At 45.5% G+C, this 21,656-nt stretch overlaps 1 protein-coding gene across 5 annotated transcripts in view; it reads left to right on the top strand.

Annotated features, from left to right (window-relative positions):
* The window catches only part of DDX31 (DEAD-box helicase 31), a 147,228-nt gene that overhangs the window by 99,115 nt on the left and 26,457 nt on the right, over positions 1-21,656 (top strand). For all 5 annotated transcript variants that reach the window (XM_029614155.1, XM_029614154.1, XM_029614152.1 and 2 more), the window contains 2 exons: positions 13,493-13,632; positions 17,087-17,168. In XM_029614155.1, the coding sequence (XP_029470015.1) occupies positions 13,493-13,632; positions 17,087-17,168 (222 nt within the window). The remainder of the gene's footprint in view (positions 1-13,492; positions 13,633-17,086; positions 17,169-21,656) is intronic.

Raw genomic sequence — 21,656 nt, 5'->3', positions numbered from 1 at the left:
CACAACAAAATCTAGGATGATTTTGTTGTGGCTGAATATGTGTATTTTTTAAAAATCCGCTCCTTTTCCTCTGGCTCTAGGTGCTTCCTTTCACCCTCCTGTCATTAGATAATGATGACATTTCTCCTTCACTGGATGCTGCTGTCAAGGGCTGGGTTGAGATTCTAAAGTATGCATAGAGATTTCATTTTCAAATCCTCATGGCTCTAGCCAGCCGTACATGGGATTTTCAAAGGGATGATCTATGAGGAGTTTCTCATTGAAAATGAGCTTGCAGGCTTATGACGTTTTTTCTCATCCTCTCTATGGCTAAATGTAGCCGCAGGAAGAGAAATATATCCACACAAAATCCTGTGAGCCAAAGGTAATGCAGAAAGCACTGTGAGGGGGACCTTTATTTTTTTAAAAGATTTTATAATCTGCCTATTTTAATATTCAGTTCTAAATAAGAGACAAAAAATATAAAACCTAATAACAGTCAAATAAGAATAAAACCTATACCCCATCATCCAAAAGCTGAATAAAACAAATGTGATTTAAGCTGCTTAAGAAAATATCAAAAATCGCACAGAATTCCTAGGGAAACTCATTCCAGAGCTGGGGGCCCACAACTCAAAAAGTGATTCCGAGTGGACTGAAATCACAGTTCCTTGATAGAAGGAACAGTAAGTAACTGCTGTGAAGCAGACCGCAGCAACCGAGACGAAAGATATGACAAGAGCTAGTCACATAAATATAAAGGACCCTCACCCTGGAGAACTTTAAAAACTAATAAAAGAATCTTAAATCATTCAACTGCTGCACAGGAAGCCAGTGCAAGGCCTGCAAGATTGGAAAAATGTGCTCCCACAGCGGGCTACCCATAATTAAACGGGCGGCTGAATTCTGCAGCAGCTGCAAAGTCCTTAAGAGTATTTTAGCAGACCTGCATTTAAAGAATTACAGTATTTATTTATTTATTTATTTATTTTTATATACCGACATTCATTGGGGTATATCGCATCGGTTTACATTATATGAGAGGCTTCTAGGAAAAGTAAAAAGTCATGGGATAGGTGGCGATGTCCTTTCGTGGATTGCAAACTGGCTAAAAGACAGGAAACAGAGAGTAGGATTACATGGACAATTTTCTCAATGGAAGGGAGTGGACAGTGGAGTGCCTCAGGGATCTGTATTGGGACCCTTACTTTTCAATATATTTATAAATGATCTGGAAAGAAATACGACGAGTGAGATAATCAAATTTGCAGATGACACAAAATTGTTCAGAGTAGTTAAATCACAAGCAGATTGTGATAAATTGCAGGAAGACCTTGTGAGACTGGAAAATTGGGCATCCAAATGGCAGATGAAATTTAATGTGGATAAGTGCAAGGTGATGCATATAGGGAAAAATAACCCATGCTATAATTACACAAATTTGGGTTCCATATTAGGTGCTACAACCCAAGAAAGAGATCTAGGCTTCATAGTGGATAACACATTGAAATCGTCGGTTCAGTGTGCTGCGGCAGTCAAAAAAGCAAACAGAATGTTGGGAATTATTAGAAAGGGAATGGTGAATAAAACGGAAAATGTCATAATGCCTCTGTATCGCTCCATGGTGAGACCGCACCTTGAATACTGTGTACAATTCTGGTCGCCGCATCTCAAAAAGATATAATTGTGATGGAGAGGGTACAGAGAAGGGCTACCAAAATGATAAGGGGAATGGAACAGCTCCCCTATGAGGAAAGACTAAAGAGGTTAGGACTTTTCAGCTTGGAGAAGAGATGGCTGAGGGGGGATATGATAGAGGTGTTTAAAATCATGAGAGGTCTAGAATGGATAGATGTGAATTGGTTATTTACTCTTTCGGATAGTAGAAAGACTAGGGGGCACTCCATGAAGTTAGCATGGGGCACATTTAAAACTAATCAGAGAAAGTTCTTTTTTAATCAACGCACAATTTAAACTCTGGAATTTGTTGCCAGAGGATGTGGTTAGTGCAGTTAGTATAGCTGTGTTTAAAAAAGGATTGGATAAGTTCTTGGAGGAGAAGTCCATTACCTGCTATTAAGTTCACTTAGAGAATAGCCACTGCCATTAGCAATGGTAACGTGGAATAGACTTAGTCTTTGGGTACTTGCCAGGTTCTTATGGCCTGGATTGGCCACTGTTGGAAACAGGATGCTGGGCTTGATGGACCCTTGGTCTGACCCAGTATGGCATTTTCTTAACTCGTGAATAATATGACTAAGATGTCTTATTATTGTTACATTATAACATTATGACTTACAGCATTAGAACATTATAACATTATAACAGGGAAACAGGGGATTATATTATTGTTATATTATAGCATTATAACTTATGGCATTATAACAGGGAAACAGAGTAAATTAGAGAACTTTGGGCTGAGTGGAGATCATCCACTGAATCCGGAAACTTAGAAACAGGTTAGAACTTGAGTCTGGCAAGGGATCCTACTTGGGGTGGGGAAACTAAGTTGAAGATCTACAGGGTGGTAGTCGATCTTTGGAGGTAGAGGGGATGAGAGGTTAGATCATGTAGATCTGCATGGGGACAATGGATGTTGAGGGGCGGAGCTGATTGGAGCTTAGTATGAGGTGATTTATCATACAAGTTGGTAGGCTTTTTGGAATAACCAAGTTTTCAGGTACTTTTTGAATTACTGGGTAGAGGGTTCCAGTCCGAGTTGAGCGGGAAGTTTGTTCCATAGGAAGGGGCCCTCTATTGAGATGGCGCGTTCTCTGGTTGTGGTGAGGTGGGCCCGTTTTGTAGAGGGAATGGATAGTCCAAAGTAGTTAAAACAAATGCCTAGACTACAATCAAAACCTTGTAAAATCTTGTTGAGGTAATATTTCAATAGCAGCAGCAAGCGGAATTAAAAAAAAACAAAACAGATTTAATTATCACCTTTAACTGTACTTAAGGCTCAATTGAGAGTCTAAAGCAAAACCCAAGTCCTCAAAAAAGGTGAGCAAGAGACAAATTTAACAGCTCTTCAGGGATTGGGCTACGAGTGATCCAATTATAGTTTTATTCACAATCAGATGGCGACCGTTACAATCCAATGGGTTGCTTAGATGATTACAGTATTTAAGCAACCCAATATAGAAATCAATGATAGAAGCTAATGTACCAACCACTGGAAAAAAGCAGTTGAATTATCATCTGCATAAAATTTAAAATTAAACCTTAAAAGAAGCCAAAACTGTAAATAAAGATAACAAAGTTTAAATAAAACAGGGGAAAACATGGCACCCTGTGGGATTCCCTGACCCATCAATTTCCACATAGAAGAAGACTGCCCTAACCTAAAACTCTGCTGCTGGTTGGAAAGATATGACATAAAACGATTTCAGCATCCCCTCCCCAGCCCCAAATGAAGAAAGCCTGTCCAAGATGATGCTATGCTTAACCGTATCAAAAGCAGAGAAGATAGCTAAAGAAATCAAAGTCACACCTTTGCCACTATCCTATTGGCATAACATAAAATTTAATAAGGAGAGGAGAGTCTTAGTGCTATGGTTACAGCGAAAACCGCACAGATGAGTGCTAAGAATGTTATCATCTAAAAAATCACAAAGGAAACGCAGCCAATGTAGGCAAGTTTAGGGAGAGCCGGTAATTGAAATACTGATCAAGTAAAAAGAGCCTGCTTAAGGGAACTTGTGGTGCAACCTTAGGCAAGAGAGGCATTGACAACTTTCATTAGTACTTCAATAAAGCAAGATTGTCAAGCCCTAATGACCAAAAAGGACAAGGCTCTAGTTGGCACAATGAAATCTTCAACTTAGCTAAAACACATTCCACTTCTGAGGATGCCACAAAAGCAAAATCCTCCCATAATACAGCCACATTTTCCCAGTTAGGTGTCACCAAGGTCCCACTAGTTGATCCAGGCAGGTCATGTGAATAAGCTATCTTAGCTGAACAAAATAACTTGCAAACACCTTACAATTAACGCAAAGACCAGATGATTGGTACACAGCTGCAAGCATGTAACCAATGATGCAAGATGAGCAGATTGTTAATACAAACAAGAAACATACTTTGAAATGTCTGTACACAAATGCTAGAAGTCTAAAAAATAAGATGGAATAGTTAGAGTGTACAGCACAGGATGAAGAGGTAGATATAATTGGCTTTTCAGAGACCTGGTGGAAGGAGGATAACCAATGGGACACTGTAATACCAGGTTACAAATTATATCGAAATGATAGGATGGATCAAATTGGTGGAGGGGTGCATTACCATCCACCTGGCCAGAATGAACTAACAGACCATGAAATGCTAAAATAACTTAGGGAAGCTAACAAAATCAGCAGCACAGTAATAATGGGTGATTTCAATTACTCCAGTATTGACTGGGTGAATGTTACATCAGGACATTCTAGAGGAGTAAAGTTCCTAGATGAAATAAATGACTGCTTCATGGAGCAGCTGGTACAAGAACCAACAAGAGGGGAAACTATTTTAGTCCTAGTCCATACTGGAACACAGGATTTGATGCAAGAGGTAACAGTGTTGGAGCCACTTGGCAATATCATAGTATTATCAAATTTGACTTAAAACTGGTGGAAGCGCAAAAAAGAAATTACTATGACAGCATTTAACTTTCAAAAAGATGACTATGATAAAATGAGGAAAAATGGTTAGGTAAAAACTGAAAAGAGCAACTGCAAAGGTTGAGAGTTTAGCTTAGGCATGGATATTATTTAAAAATACCATCTTGGAAGCCCACAACAGATTTATTTATTTATTATTTTGCTATACTGACTTTCATGACAAGAATCACATCAAACCGGTTTACATTTAACAATGTGTGTAAAGTATAGAGAACTTGAACCAGATGAATTCACACATTAGAAAAAGGTGGAAAGAAGACTAAATGACTACTGGCATGGTTGAAAGGTGAGGTGAGAGAGGCTTTAATATCTAAAAGAACATATTTCAAGAAATGGAAAAGGGATCCGAATGAAGAAAATAGGAAACCGCATAAGCCAGGTCTTCCCAAACCTGTCCTGGGGACCCTACAGCCAGTCGGGTTTTCTAGATATCCGCAATGAATATACATGAGATAATTTGCATATACCGAGTCTCCATGGCATGTAAATTTACCTCATGCATATTCATTGCGGATATCTGAAAACCCGACTGGCTGTGGGGTCCCCAGGACAGGTTTGGGAAGCCCTGACATAAGCACTAGCAAGTCAGATGCAATGCATTGATAAGGAAGGCAAAGACAGAATTTGAAAAGAAGCTTGCTGTGGAAGCAAAAACTCATAATAAAAACTTTTTCAGGTACATTTGAGGTAAAAAGCCTGCGAGGGAGTCAGTTGGACAATTAGATGATCAACAGGTAAAAGGAGCACTTAGGGATGACTTAGGGGGTCGATTTTAAAAGGTGCATACGGGCGTCCATGTGCGTACATGGACGTGGCTATTTTACAACATGCGCACTTCGGCGCATGCACACATTATAAAATGTTTCCCGCATGTGCGTACCAGATTTTAAATTCTGCACGCACATGTGCAGGCAGGTCAGGACTTATGCGGGGGGGGGGAGGAATTTTAAAAAGCATTCCCTGTACGTACCAGGATCAGTCCAGACTGCTGGGTTATGCCTCCCTTCTAGCAGATGGAGTCAGAGAGAAAACTGAAAAGCACCACCCATATAACCCGGGGTGCCACCTGCGATCCCTCAGTATTTTCTCTGACTCCAGCAGATTGAGAGGCATACCCTGTGGTCCTGATCTTGGTTTTTCTTTGGGGCTGCACCCCATCAGGTTTGACTTAAAAAAAAAAAAAAAAAAAAAAGAGAGCAGGCTGTGGATACAGCTTCGGCACCGGTGACTGTATCATTAAAAAAAAAAAAAAGAGGTTCAAAGTTTTTTTGGTTTTTTTTTGGTTTGTTCCTTGAAGCAGCCAGACACAGGCAGGCACGGCAGGGCTCTATCCTGCTTTTAAATTGCCGGACAGTGTAGCTCGGGCCTGGTGAGAAGAGGGGGAGGATTCACCGGTGGGCCGGTCACTCTCCCCCTCTCTCAGAGACGTTTCTTCCTCTGATTCAACCCCCCAAGACCATTCCCCGTGGGCTGAGGTCAGTTAAAAATAAAATAAATAAATAAATTACCTTCTCTTTTTTTATAGCCGCGCTTGCTCTCTCAGCCGCGCCTGCCAATTCTCCTGGGCCCCCGGAGGGGGTGGAGTTCTCCACCCGGCTGCTCGCCATGCCTCGGGGCACGGCATGTAACTCTTGTGGAGAGCCAGGGATCCGGCTCTCACGCGAAGGCCTCTGCTCCCGGTGTCTCCCCGGGGGCGAGGGGCCTTCGCAGCGCGGCGATTCAGCTGGGGGGCGGGTTTTTCGTGGCGCCAGCAGCCACGTGGAGACCTCGTGGCAGGGGTGCAGGGGCCTAGCTTGCTCCCGATCAGCGCAGGAGCGGCGGCCATTTTGACTGCCTCCGGGGATGCAAGTGAATCGGAGGAGGGGGAGGATCTTCCTCCCCCACTATCCCCACCGTACAGACCACGCGGTTTGCCAGTAGTACCAGCCCCTCCTACAGGTAAGGCTTCGGGGGGGGGCCCTTAAAGCAGTGGCAGCCTTTTTCTTCAAAGTTTGTTTTATTGATGCATCAAGCTTACTTAGAGGCAGAATTGGAATGGGATGACAAAGCTCCCCCTCCAGTTAAGATCCCGAGGGTCGGGGGGGGGGGGGGAAGTTGCCTCATAGGTTGCCTGATCCCGTGGACCTGGTGGATCCCGGTGGGCCTGATCTGGTGGATCCAGGTTGTCAGGATCCTTTCGCCCTGGATGATAAGGGCGATTCAGTCTCCCAGGTGGAAGGGGATGATCCGCAGGTCCTACGACTCTTCCACAGGGAGGAACTAAACCATCTAATTTTGCATGTGCTGCAGGAGCTGGAGCTCCCTTTGTCTCAGGACCCGTCGGAGGTGTCTACGGGGGATGCAGCATTAGCGGGGCTGCGCGACCCACTGCAGACGTTTCCTTTTTACCCGAAGCTCTCACAGATTGTGTCACGGGAGTGGGAAACCCCGGAGTCCTCCTTGAGGGTCATTAGAGCCATGTAAAAGTTATACCCACTCCCTGGTGAGACGCTGGAGCTCCTGAAGGTCCCTAAGGTGGATTCTGTGGTCACAGCTCTAGCCAAGCACACTACTATTCCGGTGACTGCCCTTAAAGACCTGCAGGATAGGAAGTTGGAAGTGTTGCTTAAGCATATATTTGAAGTATCCGCCCTGGGAATCCGAACAGCTGTATGTAGTAGCCTTATGCAGTGATCCTTGCTCCGATGGGTTCAGCAAATGTTGACGGCTCAGGACATTCCTCCTGGGGAGGCTGAACAGATGGCTTGTATGGAATCGGCTGTCGCCTACACGGCGGATGCTCTATATGATCTCCTTCGGACCTCGGCTCGTACCATGTCTTCGGCAGCCTCGGCGCGTCGACTACTGTGGCACCGGAACTGGTCCGCCGATTCCTCATCTAAAGCCCAGCTCGGCTCCTTTCCCTTTAGGGGTAAGTTGTTATTTGGTGAGGAGCTGGAGCAGCTTATCAAGGCCTTGGGGAACAACAAGGTGTACAAGCTCCCTGAGGACAGGCCTAGGGTGACCCGTTCCCCTGGTAACTACCGAGGCCGTTTTCAGGGTCAGCGTCATTTTCGTTCCACTAGAGGGGCTTTGGGCTATGCCCCTCGGCAGTCTGTTTCAAGAGCACAGTCTTGGTCGTCTTCCTTTCGCGGCAGGCGGCCTCCGCGAGCCGGGACACATGCCTTTGCCAACAACAGTAAGCCTGCACAATGAAGGGACGCCGATCCATTCCTTCATCCTGTACATCGGGGGTCGGCTGTCCCACTTTTACGAGGAATGGGTCAAAATTACTTCCGATCAGTGGGTCCTAGATATTATAAGTCACGGTTATGCTTTGGATTTTGCTTGTCCCCTCCGGGATTTTTTCCTGATGTCCCCTTGCGGGCCTCTGCGCAAACGACAAGTGGTGCTTCAGACCCTGGAGCGGTTGAGGGCTCTGGGAGCCATTACGCTGGTTCCTCCGTCAGAGCATCGGACCAGCCGATACTCCATTTACTTCGTGGTCCCCAAGAAGGATGGGACCTTCCGCCCAATTTTAGACCTCAAGCAGGTCAACAAAGCCTTGCGGGTACCTCGTTTTCGGATGGAAACGTTGCGATCAGTCATTGCCGCAGTCCACAAGGGCGAGTTTTTGGCTTCTTTGGATCTGACGGAGGTGTATCTTCACATAGGGATACAGTAACGTCATCAGCGGTTTCTCAGATTCATGATTCTGGGGCAACACTTTGTTTCGAGCCCTACCTTTTGGTCTAGCAACTGCTCATGTATTCACCAAGGTGTTGGTGGTGGTAGCGGCGAGCTTACGTCGGGAAGGAATCCTGGTGCATCCCTGCCTGGACGATTGGCTTATTCGGGCGAAATCGGAACAGCTCTGCCGGGAGGCGGTCAGTTCGGTTGTGTGTCGGCTACAGTCTCTGGGCTGGGTTGTCAATTATGCCAAGAGCCAGCTCATTCCGACTCAGGTACTGGAGTTTCTTGGGGCTCGCTTCGATACGTTGGCAGGCAGAGTCTCCTTACCCCTCGATGACATGGGCAGGTTGATGTCACAAGTACGTCATCTGCTCTCTCTTCCCTCCCCAGTGGTGTGGGATTATTTTCAGGTTCTTGGATATATGGCATGTACCCTGGAGCTAGTTCCTTGGGCCTTCGAACATTTACGACCGTTGCAAAGGGCACTGCTCTTGCGTTGGGATCCCAAGTCGGAGGTGTACCAGATCTCCTTACCTCTTCTCGAACCGGCCAGGTCCAGCCTCGCCTGCTGGCTGAATCCAGATCACCTATTGAAGGGAGTCTGGCTCGAGAGTCCCCAATGGATGGTGGTAACGACCGATGCCAGCCTGTCAGGTTGGGGAGCAGTGTGCCAGTCAAGGTCGGCTCAAGGTCTTTGGACTCCGTTTCAAGCACAGTGGTCCATCAACAGATTAGACACCAGGGCGGTTCGTCTAACCCTAAAACACTTCTTGCCAATGCTGCGCAACCAGGTGGTACGGGTCCTGTCCGACAATGCCACCGCGGTGGCCTACATAAACAGGCAAGGAGGCACCAGAAGCCGTCCCGTGTCCGACGAAGCCAACCTGCTGATGAGATGAGCGGAGGCACCACCTCGACTGAATTGCGGCGTCTCACATCGCTGGCGTAGACAAAGTTCAGGCGGACTTCCTCAGCCGACAGCAATTGGATCCCGGTGAATGGGAACTGTCGGAGGAAGTGATGGGCATGATATTGAGACGATGGGGGACCCCCCACCTGGACCTGATGGCAACTCATTGGAACGCCAAGGCGGTTCGCTTCTTCAGTCGCCAGTGAGACCACGGGTCCGAAGGGGTGGATGCTCTGGTTCTACCTTGGCCGCCACATGTTCTTCTCTATGTGTTCCCTCCATGGCCTCTGATCGGAAAGGTGCTATGTTGTATAGAGGCTCACTGGGGTCCAGTAGTCCTGGTGGCGCCCGAGTGGGCACGGAGGCCATGGTTCGCCGACCTGGTCAACTTAGCAGTGGACGGTCCGCTGTGCTTCAGCCACCTGACCAAACTTCTACGGCAGGGTCCGGTATTTTTAGAACAGGCAGATCGCTTTTGTCTAGCGGCCTGGCTTATGAAAGGAGGTGGTTAAGGCGTAAAGGTTACTCGGATGCAGTCGTTTCTACCCTTCTGCGGGCCAGGAAGACTTCCACGTCGCTCACCTATGTCCGGGTTTGGAAAGTTTTTGATTCCTGGTGCAAGGGGTGCTGCTTGGCCCCCCGACGGGCCACTATCGTCCACCTACTATCTTTCTTGCAAGCCGGATTGCAAAAGGGGTTGTCTTACAGCTTGCTTCGTGTTCAGGTCTCGGCCTTGGCCAGTCTCCGTGGCAAAATTGATGGTCTTTCCGTGGCGGCTCATCCGGATGTGGTTCGGTTCTTGAAGGGGGCCAAGCATTTGAAACCACCGGTGTGGGCGGTCTGCCCGTCTTGGAATCTAAACTTGGTTCTTCGGTCTCTTTGCGGATTGCCTTTTGAGCCACTGAAACGAGTGATGCTTAAAGATTTGACGCTTAAGACGGTATTTCTCGTAGCTATCTGTTCGGCCAGAGGAGTTTCCGAGCTTCAAGCCCTCTCTGCGTATTTCTGATTCCGGTATCTCTATTCGCACCGTACCTTCCTTCTTGCCTAAGGTAGTGTCGGCATTTCATGTCAATCAAGCCGTCGAGTTACCGGCTTTCTCTGACACGGATTAGGATTTACGGCGGTTGGATGTCCGTAGGGTCCTGTTACGCTACTTGGAGGTGACTAATCCGTTTTGTCTGTCAGACCACCTCTTCGTTTTGTGGAGTGGGCCTAGGAGGGGGGCTCAGGCTTCTAAGACTACTATCGCACGATGGTTGAAGGACACGATTGCTTCTGCCTATATAGGTTGCGGACGCCCAGTGCCGGAGGGCCTTAAGGCGCATTCTCTTCGGTCTCAGGCGGCTTCCTGGGCGGAGAGTCAGTGTGTGTCGCCACAGGAGATTTGTCGGGCGGCTACGTGGAAGTCCTTGCACACTTTTGCTAAACATTACCGGTTGGATGTAAGGGATCCCAGAGTGGATTCTTTTGGCGGTAGTGTACTTTGCGCGGGACTCTCCAGGTCCCACCCCATTTAGGACAGCTTGGGTACATCCCAGCAGTCTGGACTGATCCTGGTACGAACAGGGAAAGGAAAATTAATTCTTACCTGTTAATTTTCGTTCCTGTAGTACCAAGAATCAGTCCAGACGCCCGCCCGTACGCAGGAGAGTCCGATCAGCTGTTCATTAATTTTTTCTTAGCAGGTTATCTAACGACTATCTTGTTCTTTCTAGAGGTTAATATTATTCCGGGAGCGAGATTAGTTTTAACTTGATCTAGTCACTGGTTGCAAAAGCGTATTTGCTGTTTTTATTTTACACGAAATTTCATCTATGGCAAGTTCATTCTGCTTTGATATCGATAATACTGAGGGATCGCAGGTGGCACCCTGGGTTATATGGGTGGTGCTTTTCAGTTTTCTCTCTGACTCCATCTGCTGGAAGGGAGGCATAACCCAGCAGTCTGGACTGATCCTTGGTACTACAGGAACGAAAATTAACAGGTAAGAACTAATTTTCCTATGCGTGACGATGCGAGTAGGCCTTTCCCAGTTCCCTATACCCCTACCTAACCTTCCTACCTTTTCCCCTCTCCTCCCCGACCACTAACCCCTACTTAGCTACTCACGGGTTGTTATTTTTAATTCATTACTTACTGTTCTTCCAGAGTAGAAGTAATTTCTGTGCGCTAGCTGGCTGCGGGCATGCACTTCCCTGAGGCAGGGCCTAATGGCTGCTGTCCCAGCCTGCCCTTTTTCGATGGCCCGGCACTTCTGCACATACTGGGGTTACATGTATGGCTGGGCCCTTTCAAAAATGCGCTTGGCATGCGCAGGGCCCAACCTCGCGCTTCTGTGGTTGTGATTTGCAAGTCTTTAAGTAATTACATTTTAAATTAATACAGAAAAAAGTTATTACTTAAAGATGCAGAATTTTTAAATATTTTGAGCAGAATTTCCCTAGAAATTCACTGTAAGAGTGTCCCTTCCACTCGTTCTCCCTACTCCTCTGGCCACTTTGCCCTCTCAGGCCCCAACTCCTCCACCTGCCAGTATCTCTCCCCCCCACCTCTAGGCTCAACCCCTTCCACTCTATCACCTGTCCCAGAGTTTGACCCCATTGTCAGTAATGCTCCTCACACAGGCTCCCTCTGGCCCTCCCTCTCTCACACACATATGCTCCCTCTCTCTAGTACACATACACACACCCTCATACAGGCTCCCTCACGCTCTCGCACACACATACATCCCCTCTCTCTTGCATACACACCCACATAAGCTCCCTTTCTCTCTCACACATACATCCTCACTCAGGCTACCTATGTCTCTCTCTCATGCATCCCTTCACACAGGCTCTGTGTCACACATACACAATCCCTTCACACGGGCCAGCACCCTCACATACACACGATCCCTTTTTCATACACACGAGCTCCCAATCTCTCACACAATTACACACTCCTTCACAATCTCCTCATATAGGCTCCCTCTCTCTGAAACCCACATTCAAGCATCCCCACCCCCTCTCTTACCTCCCATGCTCTCTCTCACCCTCCCCTTTCTCACACCCCTCTCCCTCTCCTCTCACACACACACACACACACACATTCTCTCTCACCGGGGCCTTTATCTTAACCGCGAGTGGAGCACACTCCGTTCGCGGCACATGGGGGCCTTCCATTTTCGCCACGAGCAGAGCACGTCCGCAGCACATGCAGGCGTTCATCTTCGCACGCTCCGTTTGCGGCATGCTGAGATCTTCTCTGCTATTTTCTGCGCAGAATTTGGCAGTTCTGTGCAGAAAATGGCAATTCTGCACAGGGGGGGAATTCTGCGCAAATTCTGCGCTCCTCAGTAGCGCAGAATTCCCTCAGGACTAAAGTTCCTGGAGGGAAAAGTCTGTTAACAATGATTAAGGTAGAATTGCAGAAATCCACTGCTTATTTGGATAAGCAGCTTGGAATCTTTCTACCCCTTGGGATCCTGCCAGGTACTTGTTACCTGGATTGGCCAATGTTGAAAACAGGATACTGGGCTTGATGGATCCTTGGTCTGACCCAGTATGGCAAGTCTTATGTTCTTATGTTCATTAAATAACTTACAATCTCAAAATCTCTCTAGGACAATTAAGTGAGCTTTGCAACTGATTGGTAACATAGTCATGACACAAAGAAATAAAAGCAAGTCTGTACATTGCCCACACCCAAGCAAACTTCTCCTTATCAGCCTCTGTTTGAAGCTTCCTCCACTTACACTCAGAACTACGCATAACCCATTTCATTAAAACATGTTCCTCGGTAAACCAAAGGTCCTGTGACATCCCATGTGAGCCCCGCTTAGATGGTGAAGAACTAAAGGACACCGCAATGTTAAAAGTAAACACCAATGATTCAACAGCTCTCATCCAAAGAGCCCAATAGGGTTAAATTTTAAGAATTGTCCCAAGTCCTACAGTGCTTTTCACACAAGTATTTGATTTGCATGATTTTTTGCTTTGAATTTGCTTTTGAAGTGTAAATGTTAATAATTGTGCTGTTCTCTGACTTGCGGCTTTTGCCTTTATTTTTGCCTGAAACTTAAATGTTGACCTTGACCAATAGAAAACGTCTTATTGGAGAAAAATATTTTAAATAAGTGCATTTCCTCTTTAGCAAAATAACAGAAACTTCTTTCATGAAGGGGGGAGGAGAAATATGAACGTGACAGGAGAAATGACTTTTCTACCTGTACAGAAATCTCTGTAGAGATACCTATAATAGGATTTTATTCTGACTTGCTTTTTTTTCCTTTCAGTATAATGCTCCCAGCTCCCCTGCGGAGTATGTTCACAGGATTGGGAGAACAGCTCGGATTGGTTCTCAGGGAAACAGCCTGTTGGTTCTTGCTCCTTCTGAGGTGGAATATATCAATTCGCTGGCTGCTTACAGCATCAGGTCTGCAGAGATGGCTTTATTAACTGTCCCAGGGGTTCTAGTCTAGGCTGGGCCTTGATCTGTTGACAGCCTCTTCTGTGTATGCTTTTCCTCCTGTGGCCCCAAACCAGTATACCTCTCTGCATTCTGCTGTTTCTGTGAAAGTCGCGCCAGCCAGAAAAGTCATAAGAACAAGAATATGTTTTTTGAAAATCTGTTCTTTTTTCAATGGCTTTTTTGAGAATGTTAATTGTCTTGGTATTAAAAGTTTCAGCTGGTTAAGGTCTCGTAGTATTGCAGAAAAGCAAAGCTTGGACAGTTTGGTGATTGATCAGATGTCAGGATTACATCTGACCAATTGGATTACTTAATTATTTCAGCCCCTTGTATAAATACATACATTTTTGTGAAGGTGTAATATGCATGTATATAGTTAGTACATGTCTTTATGCAGTGCGTCTGTGATTTTTGATGGCTGGTGCCGTGGAAATGCTGACGAGCTGTTCAGAGAATTCAGAGAGCCACTGGCTGCAGCTAGTGCCATCAGGGTGAACTGGCGAAGCATCGCAGAGAGAGCCTGACAGATTAATCTAGCGCAGGCCTGTTGGGGGTGGTGGTGTTGTCTCATCACTGATAACATCTGCTTTTGATGTTGTGGGGTGTTTTTCACTACTGAGCTATTAATGCTGGTGGCCACAGGCAGTCAGCTGTGTATTCACAAGGAATCCAAGATTCGGCATCAGGAATGAGGGCCGCTGTCAAGTGTACAGTAGTGGAGCAGCTCAGGATTGGGAGCGAAGGCTCTTCACAAGTGCACAATATTAGTGTTGTGAATTATGAAGCCAGGGCCGGAAAAAAATAAAACAATAGAATATGAGCCCTGAAATGCTTGAATAAGGTTACAAAATGATCCATGTTAAACATTCTAGCCCTGTAGCATCTCCTATCTCTCGCATGACAGACAGATTTGCATGGTTAGTAGCGAGGTTGGCAGTCCTGTACTTAACACTGCGTGTATGCACAAACTGTCATATGGTGTTGACATCATGGTTCATTTCTCCTGTACTCATTTACACTCTAACTGAGACACATTCCATGCTTATATAACAGAAACCATATTCTCTGTAGGTACCCGGATCAGTCCAGACTCCTGGGTTTTGCCTCCCCTCCAGCAGATGGAGACAGAGAAGTTTTGACTGAGCTGTCCTATATCCTGCGGTGCCACCTGCAGTCCATCAGTATTTCTCAGGCTCCAGCAGATGGTGGAGGGGCAAAACCTGCAGTCTGGAAGACAGAATTTAGACTAAAAAAAAAAAAAAGGGTTTTCTTCAGAAGAGGATTCTCCTCTCCTCCCTCCCAGGGGGTAGTCAGGTCCCAGGGTGGACTATCCCACCTGGTACCTGAGGCAGAGGGGCTCAAGGTCAGAGACCTTACTTAGCCCTTCCCTTTGGAGCTTATCAGGGTTACTACCGGGGGTCCCGCAACGGAAACCATGTTTAGTTGAAGCTGAAAAGATTTCACCTCTCTGCACAGATTTGGTCTCCAGACCTAATATCTGTATGTTTTACTTTAGTTTGTTTTCCTTCATGTTGTGACAGACTCTGGCTCCTTCTTCTCCGCTTCAGCTTTCTCTGTACCTAACAGGCCAGTATTTTCCAGGCAGAGAGACACAAATCAGTAACATAGCTCTCCGCATGCATCTTTCATTCCTTTCTGCTCTCTCTTGGGAGTCTGGGTCGCTTGGCAATGCCAGCATCCACATCCTGGGGGTGGTTTCCTTTCTGTAGAATTGCAGCTCTCTGGGAAGGTGTGGGGCCCCATCGCCTACTATGGCTTTCACACGTCACTTCAGTGGAGGGGCTTATGTGGGGTCTTGAGTGCCATATTTCAAGTAAGTCACTGTCAAATGGTTGATATTTTCATTTCTAGCATTGTTGCTGTCCAGCTGGGAAAGGGCATTTTCTTGCGCTTAAACGGTCACTGTCTAATCAATTGCATGATAAGGGGGAGCTGCAATAAAAAATGTCTGTGAGAGATGCAAAGCCAATCCTTCAGCAACTGGAATGGGCACTTGACATTGTTTAATGCATATCCTATCAAGGGTTCTTGCACTTATGCAATTTTCTGAGACCAACACAAAATTGCTGTTTTGAGGTCATCAGGCATGGTTAAAACTGTGCTGCAGTTGGATGATGCATCATAATGTCATGACCGTACATTAAAGGATTTCAAAGCATGAGGACTTAATGTTTCTGAAACAGCATAAAAAAGTGGTGGAAAAGGTAAAATACCAAGAATAAAAACAAAACGTATGTAAAAGTTGAAACTACGAAACTGAAATTATAAAAGTAATGCTGCATTACACATGAGTATATTTGAACATAGGGGTGGTAATTTTGAAAGCCATTTCCATGAGTAAAACAGTGCTTTACCCATGGAAATGGGCTTTTAAGGGGGGGGGTTGCACTTATATGCACACTTTTTCCTGAAGGAGCTTTGCACGCACACACACTAGCAGGTGTAAAAGTGCATGGATAATTTTCAGAGGGAAAGGATGCGCAAAGCAGGTGAGTAAGAAGTGTCTGGAATTTACACCAGTGTAGACAGTAACAAAATTACCCTTCGCTGAGGGCAATAATCATCATCCTGGAGGGCCTTACAGACAACCAAGAGGGAGGGGGGGCTAGAAGATCATTTTCAGAGGGAAACCCCTTGCAGAACTTTCTTTTCAAACTCTTGCTAATCCGCAGATGTGGGTGCAAAATGCGGGCAGTGATTTAAAAATATCTCCAGACTTGCTTTGTCTCTCCCCCTCCCCATGTCTCTGCTCACTTTTTTTTGTGTGGCAGAAAGTGCTCACGGTGTGAATGCTTTTACCTGCACAAAAGGACTGTGTTCATGGGCGGGTAAACCATTTACTGGCATAAAAATTTCAGATTATCTCACCCCCCCCCCCCCCCCCAAAACATCTAAGCAATGATCCTGGTAAATTGCCTGGGCTGAAAAATGCCCCCTCCTCTTGAGACCTCGTACTTTTAGCTGCAGGGAAAAAGAGTGAGGACAGAAGGAGCGTGGGGGTTTCCATTTTGTACTTGTATTTTACCACACATGCATTGCACCTTACGTAGAGCGGGTACGAAATCATCAGCCCTGGGTTTTCAAAGGGAATCTGCGCAGGATGAGCTTTCCCCCTCTTTGGGTATCGCTTTAAAAAGGTCCCTGCACCAGGAGATTGGGCTGCAGAGTGTGCTGGGTAGCAATTGGCCCTGCATATTCACAGCCGTTCGCTGAGAGCTTTTGGTTATAATTTACCTCTTCTCCCTCCCCCCCCCCCCCCCCCAGGTGTGGATTTCTGGGAGTCCGTGCCCTGATTCCATCATCCTTCCACAGGGCAAGATGTGTGACGTCTCACACAGCTGAAACACAGGCACTTAATTTCCTGTCATCTGATGCACTGATCTCTTTCTTGTTTCAGTGTCTCCGAGATGAAAATGGAACACATTCTCTCCAATTTGATGATGAATGAGCATTTCAAAGCCAAAAGGTGGAACAGCAAGGTGAAGTTCTCTGACGAGTTGTGGAGTGAGAAGTTGATGTATTGCTTTCCAGCAAAAATGCATAAAAAAGTAGATTTTTTTTTTCTTTCTTTGAGGGGTGGAAAACAATATTAATGATATTGGCCTAGATTTCATTGACGTTTGTGAATGTTCCTGTGGTCAAGGCCAGACTGCTGTACAATGACTTTCTTTGTTTAATAGCTTGAGGCTCAGCCAGCCTCTGAGATGCCCTTATAGATTTTGCTGGTAAAGACCTCACCCAGAGCTTTGCATATAGTCCTGCACAGTGTACTTTGCTGGGTTTGGAAAGGTGGGATTTACAAAAGCCATAGATTTGAGAGAATGAGAGAGGCAAGGTGGAGATGGATGTACTCCTTTCCAGTTTGTCATTCGGGTCACCCTCTATATAGCATAACAGGGTGGGGAGGACACTGGTATAGTTCAGCTGGAACTCAGGTTGTAGTACCTCCCTGTCCCTCTAGAGGGCAGCATGTTCAGATTGGCAGCAAGGACTGGCAAAATTATGAGGAAACCTGGAAGTCCATGTCTTGTTTCAGCCAGTGCCAAGTGAGATATGTTCCTTGCATGCATGCACATGTTTGCTGTGTGCAGGGGAGTGAACAGGTCTTTGCGCTGGCTTGCTTTCTCCCCTTTACATTCAAATTCAACCCTGCAAACCCCCGCCAGCATGCTCCCTTGTGGCAGAGTGTTTATCCAGTGATGAGTGGCACAAGAGTGAGCGAGACATCTGGGAAATGTCTGTTCTGTTTCTGTAAGCAAACCCTGAGGGCGGTTTTCAGTAGCCCGTGGTGTTGCAAGGTACATATGCACTTCAGTCTGCACACACCTTATAACTAATTTTCCCTTTGAAAATCTTGTACAAAGTGGCCATGCACATTTGCACCGCCTGTTTGTGCAAATAATCTATCAGGGGGTAAACGAATCTGCATGCATTTGAAAATCAAAACTTTGCACACTGTTTTTCTCCCTTGACCAATCACCCCCTCCCTCCAAGCCAGAAAATACCTCTCTTTAATGAGGCTTAAAGTACACACATTGTGAAAACCTGCACAGATTTTTAGCTGCTATGAGGGGGACATTTTTTCACCCAGGGTAATAATCTACCTAGGTAAATACTTAAAAAAAAAAAAAAATTGTCCTTCTTATGTCAGATTGTATCTGGATATTTGACTATGATCTTTCTCCATTATCCCCTTCCTAAAGATGTGAAATAGCAGATTTCAGCTTTATCAGGGAGAAACAAGAGGGAGGGGGAGGAGTTTTATCATCTTGGGGCTGCAGAAATGTAAATTATATAAAACCAAACCATGCAAAAGAGAGAAGGATTCTTTAGCCGAAATCATTGCCATTCTCATTGTTGGTGTATCGGGAGGGCTTAGGACCATCATACTAAGAGCTTATTTGAGCTGCTGTTACATACACTCCCAGGAAAGCACACTTGCAGCTTTCTGTATATGACTTGTAGAGAGTTTATTGTCATAACAAATATTTTATTGGTTTTGATGGTCTGAACAATATTCTCCTTGCCACCATTAATTCTCTTGCCAGGCCTCTGCCTTATTAAGCCCTGATGTAAATGCAGCCCGACAGACAGAAATATTTCATGACTTAAAAACAGCACTGCAGCTTCACATCATGTTCACCTTATGTTTTGCCTGAAAACAAAGACTTTTTTTTTTCTTTCTTTGTGCTTAGATTGTTTTGCTTTATGACAGTGCAGGATAAAAATCAGGCAGTGCTTTATCCCATACTGAGGTGTGTTTTGTTGCAGATCAGTGAGATGTCTCACAGGCAACCTCTACAGGCACCTGTAGAAATAAATAAATCAATAAATATTAGTATTTTGGCATTTATACAGTGCCCTAAATGAGGATGTTTTACAATGAATTACATATAGATTCAAATCCCTATCCCAGAGAGCGAACAATGTAAGTGGGTGCTTGAGGCAGAGGGAGTGGGTAACTTACCCAGAGCCACCAAGACTGTCAGTGGCAGAGATAGGTTTGAACCCTGGTCTCCTGGTTCTCAGTCAATTTATTCTAGGCTACCTACTCTCCCAATTATTTAAATGGATAAGTAAATGTATCATTTTACTGCCAGGAAGAGGTATTAGCTGATGGCATTTCTGATTTTGACTTCTGTAACGAGCAGTTCCCGCAGTCGTGGGAGATGAGGTCTGTAAGTATGGTTAAGAGAGCTCATCGCCCTACCTTGTGCCACTTTTCCTTCATTCCTTATTCTGCCTCTTGGAAAAGCAGAATCACAGTAGTCTCACCACCTCACAGGAAAAAAAGGCAAACTTTTTATCTTGGGAGCAAGGGAGGCATTGTCCCTTCCATCTACCATTTTTTTTTGGATGGGGGGCGAAGGTGGTTGGAGATAGGAGAAATGACTGAGCTGTGTTTGTAGAATTATGCACTTGTCTTAATCCCTCCATTTTTTTTTGGTTAAACCAGGGAGAGAAATAGATGGTGGATTTTCAAGACATAGACTGGAAGAAGGCAAAGAGGAAAAAAAAATTCTGAATCCCTTCCTTTGTAATATATTGCCACATTATCACGAAATCCCCTGACAGTTCTGACACTGAACCAAGTCATCTGTCACTTAAGCTTGAGCTCTCTTTAATTTTCTGCTGCAGTCTGCAGCAGGTTGTCTTTAATTTCAGGCCTTTATTGGAATTCTGATGCCTCTCTCGCTGCCTCCCCGGCTCTCTGATCTATTCTGAGTGCCGTTACACAATGTGTACAATAACCAACAGCGCGATTCAGCAAGGGGCTGACGCACTGTTTATTTAACACTCTGGAGGGATTTTCTTGCTTATTCGGTCCTGGCTGCCCAACTTTTCAATATCGCTTTGACAACTGCTATATGCCCCCTCCTTCTCATTAATTTTAAACAGTTAAAACACAGGGAGAGAGAGAGTGGAGGGGGGGTGGAGGAAAAAGTTTTCATTATTAAAGTGCTTTAGTTTTAATAACGGAGGATTCTGTCCGCCAGGGAAAAGGGCAACTTGGCTAATTTCACATTCATATTAAAAAGGGCTGGGAGGGAGACACTGGGTACTTGTGAAAGCAGCTGGAAAAAGACTAAAAAAAAAAAAAAGTTTTTCATTTGGCATTGGAGAAGGAGAGAAAGGTGTCTCGTTAAAGACAACAGCAAAGGTCCAGTTTTGCTACTGCTGTGACAAGTGTGTTTGATCCACACAGTCTGGCCTTTCGTCCTTAAAATGACCTTGCCTTCCCCAAAAGAGCTACTTTTAACAGTGACTAATCAAGTGGGTAATGTAAAAGATTGTTTGTGTTTTGTGATTGCTTTTGTGGCACTTTGTGCCGGTGGAGCATTAACACTCCCATATCTTCCTTCCCCAGATCGCGGGGGGGGTTTCTGGTTAGTTGCTTCAGATTTTGGAGTAGATTTTATTTTTTAGTCTGCCATCCTTGGGTGTAGAGGGAGAGGCTGACAACTGGACGAAGGATGGCAAACGAAAACCGATTTCCCTTGCTGATACATGGCTGGTCATTGTTCTGATATCGCCAAGAGCTAATAATTGCCAATGCACAATGAAAAGCCCCATGTTTATTCTGACTAGCGCAGTCATAAGAAGAGTTTGTTATGGGCCATTATTAAAGAAAACCTCTCAAAAACTATAAAATTGTCAAAATCCCAAGTCTCAGGTCTTTAAGTCTCGGGTATCTGAATGTTATGATGCCTTGTTTGCCCCCCTCATGAATCCCAAAAAAAGTGGCTGTTTTCTACCCAATTTCCAAAATGCAACAGAAGGGACTGGCCCGGCAGCTCAATGTGAAGGGGTGTGGGTTTAATTCCTGGCTCAGGTCTTTCAGCCCCTGGGTGGGGGGCCACTCTGGACATGCAGTAGAGTCAGGGTTTGCAGCCCCTGGCTGGGGGGAGGGGGGTTCTTGTCATTACACAACAGTAACCCTTAGAGGCTGGATTTAGGGCCTGTGATTGCAGGGCGGTAGGCCAAGGACTTTTGCTAAAATGACTGGACTAAAGTAAGTTGGGAAGGGATGTGAAAAGGGGAAAAACCCTGGGTTTTTGCAAAGGAAGGTTCCTGGTGCCAGATCCCAAGTCCTAGTTCTGACTGAGTTGGAAGCCCAAAGGTGCAGGTGGAAACTCCTAGGTCAAAAAAAAGCAAAACCCCAAAGCAACTGAGGGTGTTGGATGAGGTGAGTTGCCTTGTGTGGCATTAGGGAACGGAGTGGCATTAGATAAGCTAGCTGTCTTGACTGCTCCCCGTAGGTTGACAAATCAATTAAAAGAAACAATATTTTATGCAGAGGCTGAAAAGAAATCAGACAGTTGTCCAGCCATCCACATCTGCCAGAGAAAAGATGGAAGTTGGCCTATAGGTTCATAGAGAAGCCTTTTTTTAGACACTACCTTTCCATAGCGATGGGACTCGTATCACTTGGCAGAAAACTTAAGGGACCAAAAGTTTCTAGAAGT

The sequence above is a fragment of the Rhinatrema bivittatum genome, chromosome 8 (assembly GCF_901001135.1).
Source record: "Rhinatrema bivittatum chromosome 8, aRhiBiv1.1, whole genome shotgun sequence".
Taxonomy (NCBI): domain Eukaryota; kingdom Metazoa; phylum Chordata; class Amphibia; order Gymnophiona; family Rhinatrematidae; genus Rhinatrema; species Rhinatrema bivittatum.
The sequence above is the reverse complement of the archived record's forward strand: the minus strand, read 5'-3'. Positions and strand labels throughout refer to the sequence as shown.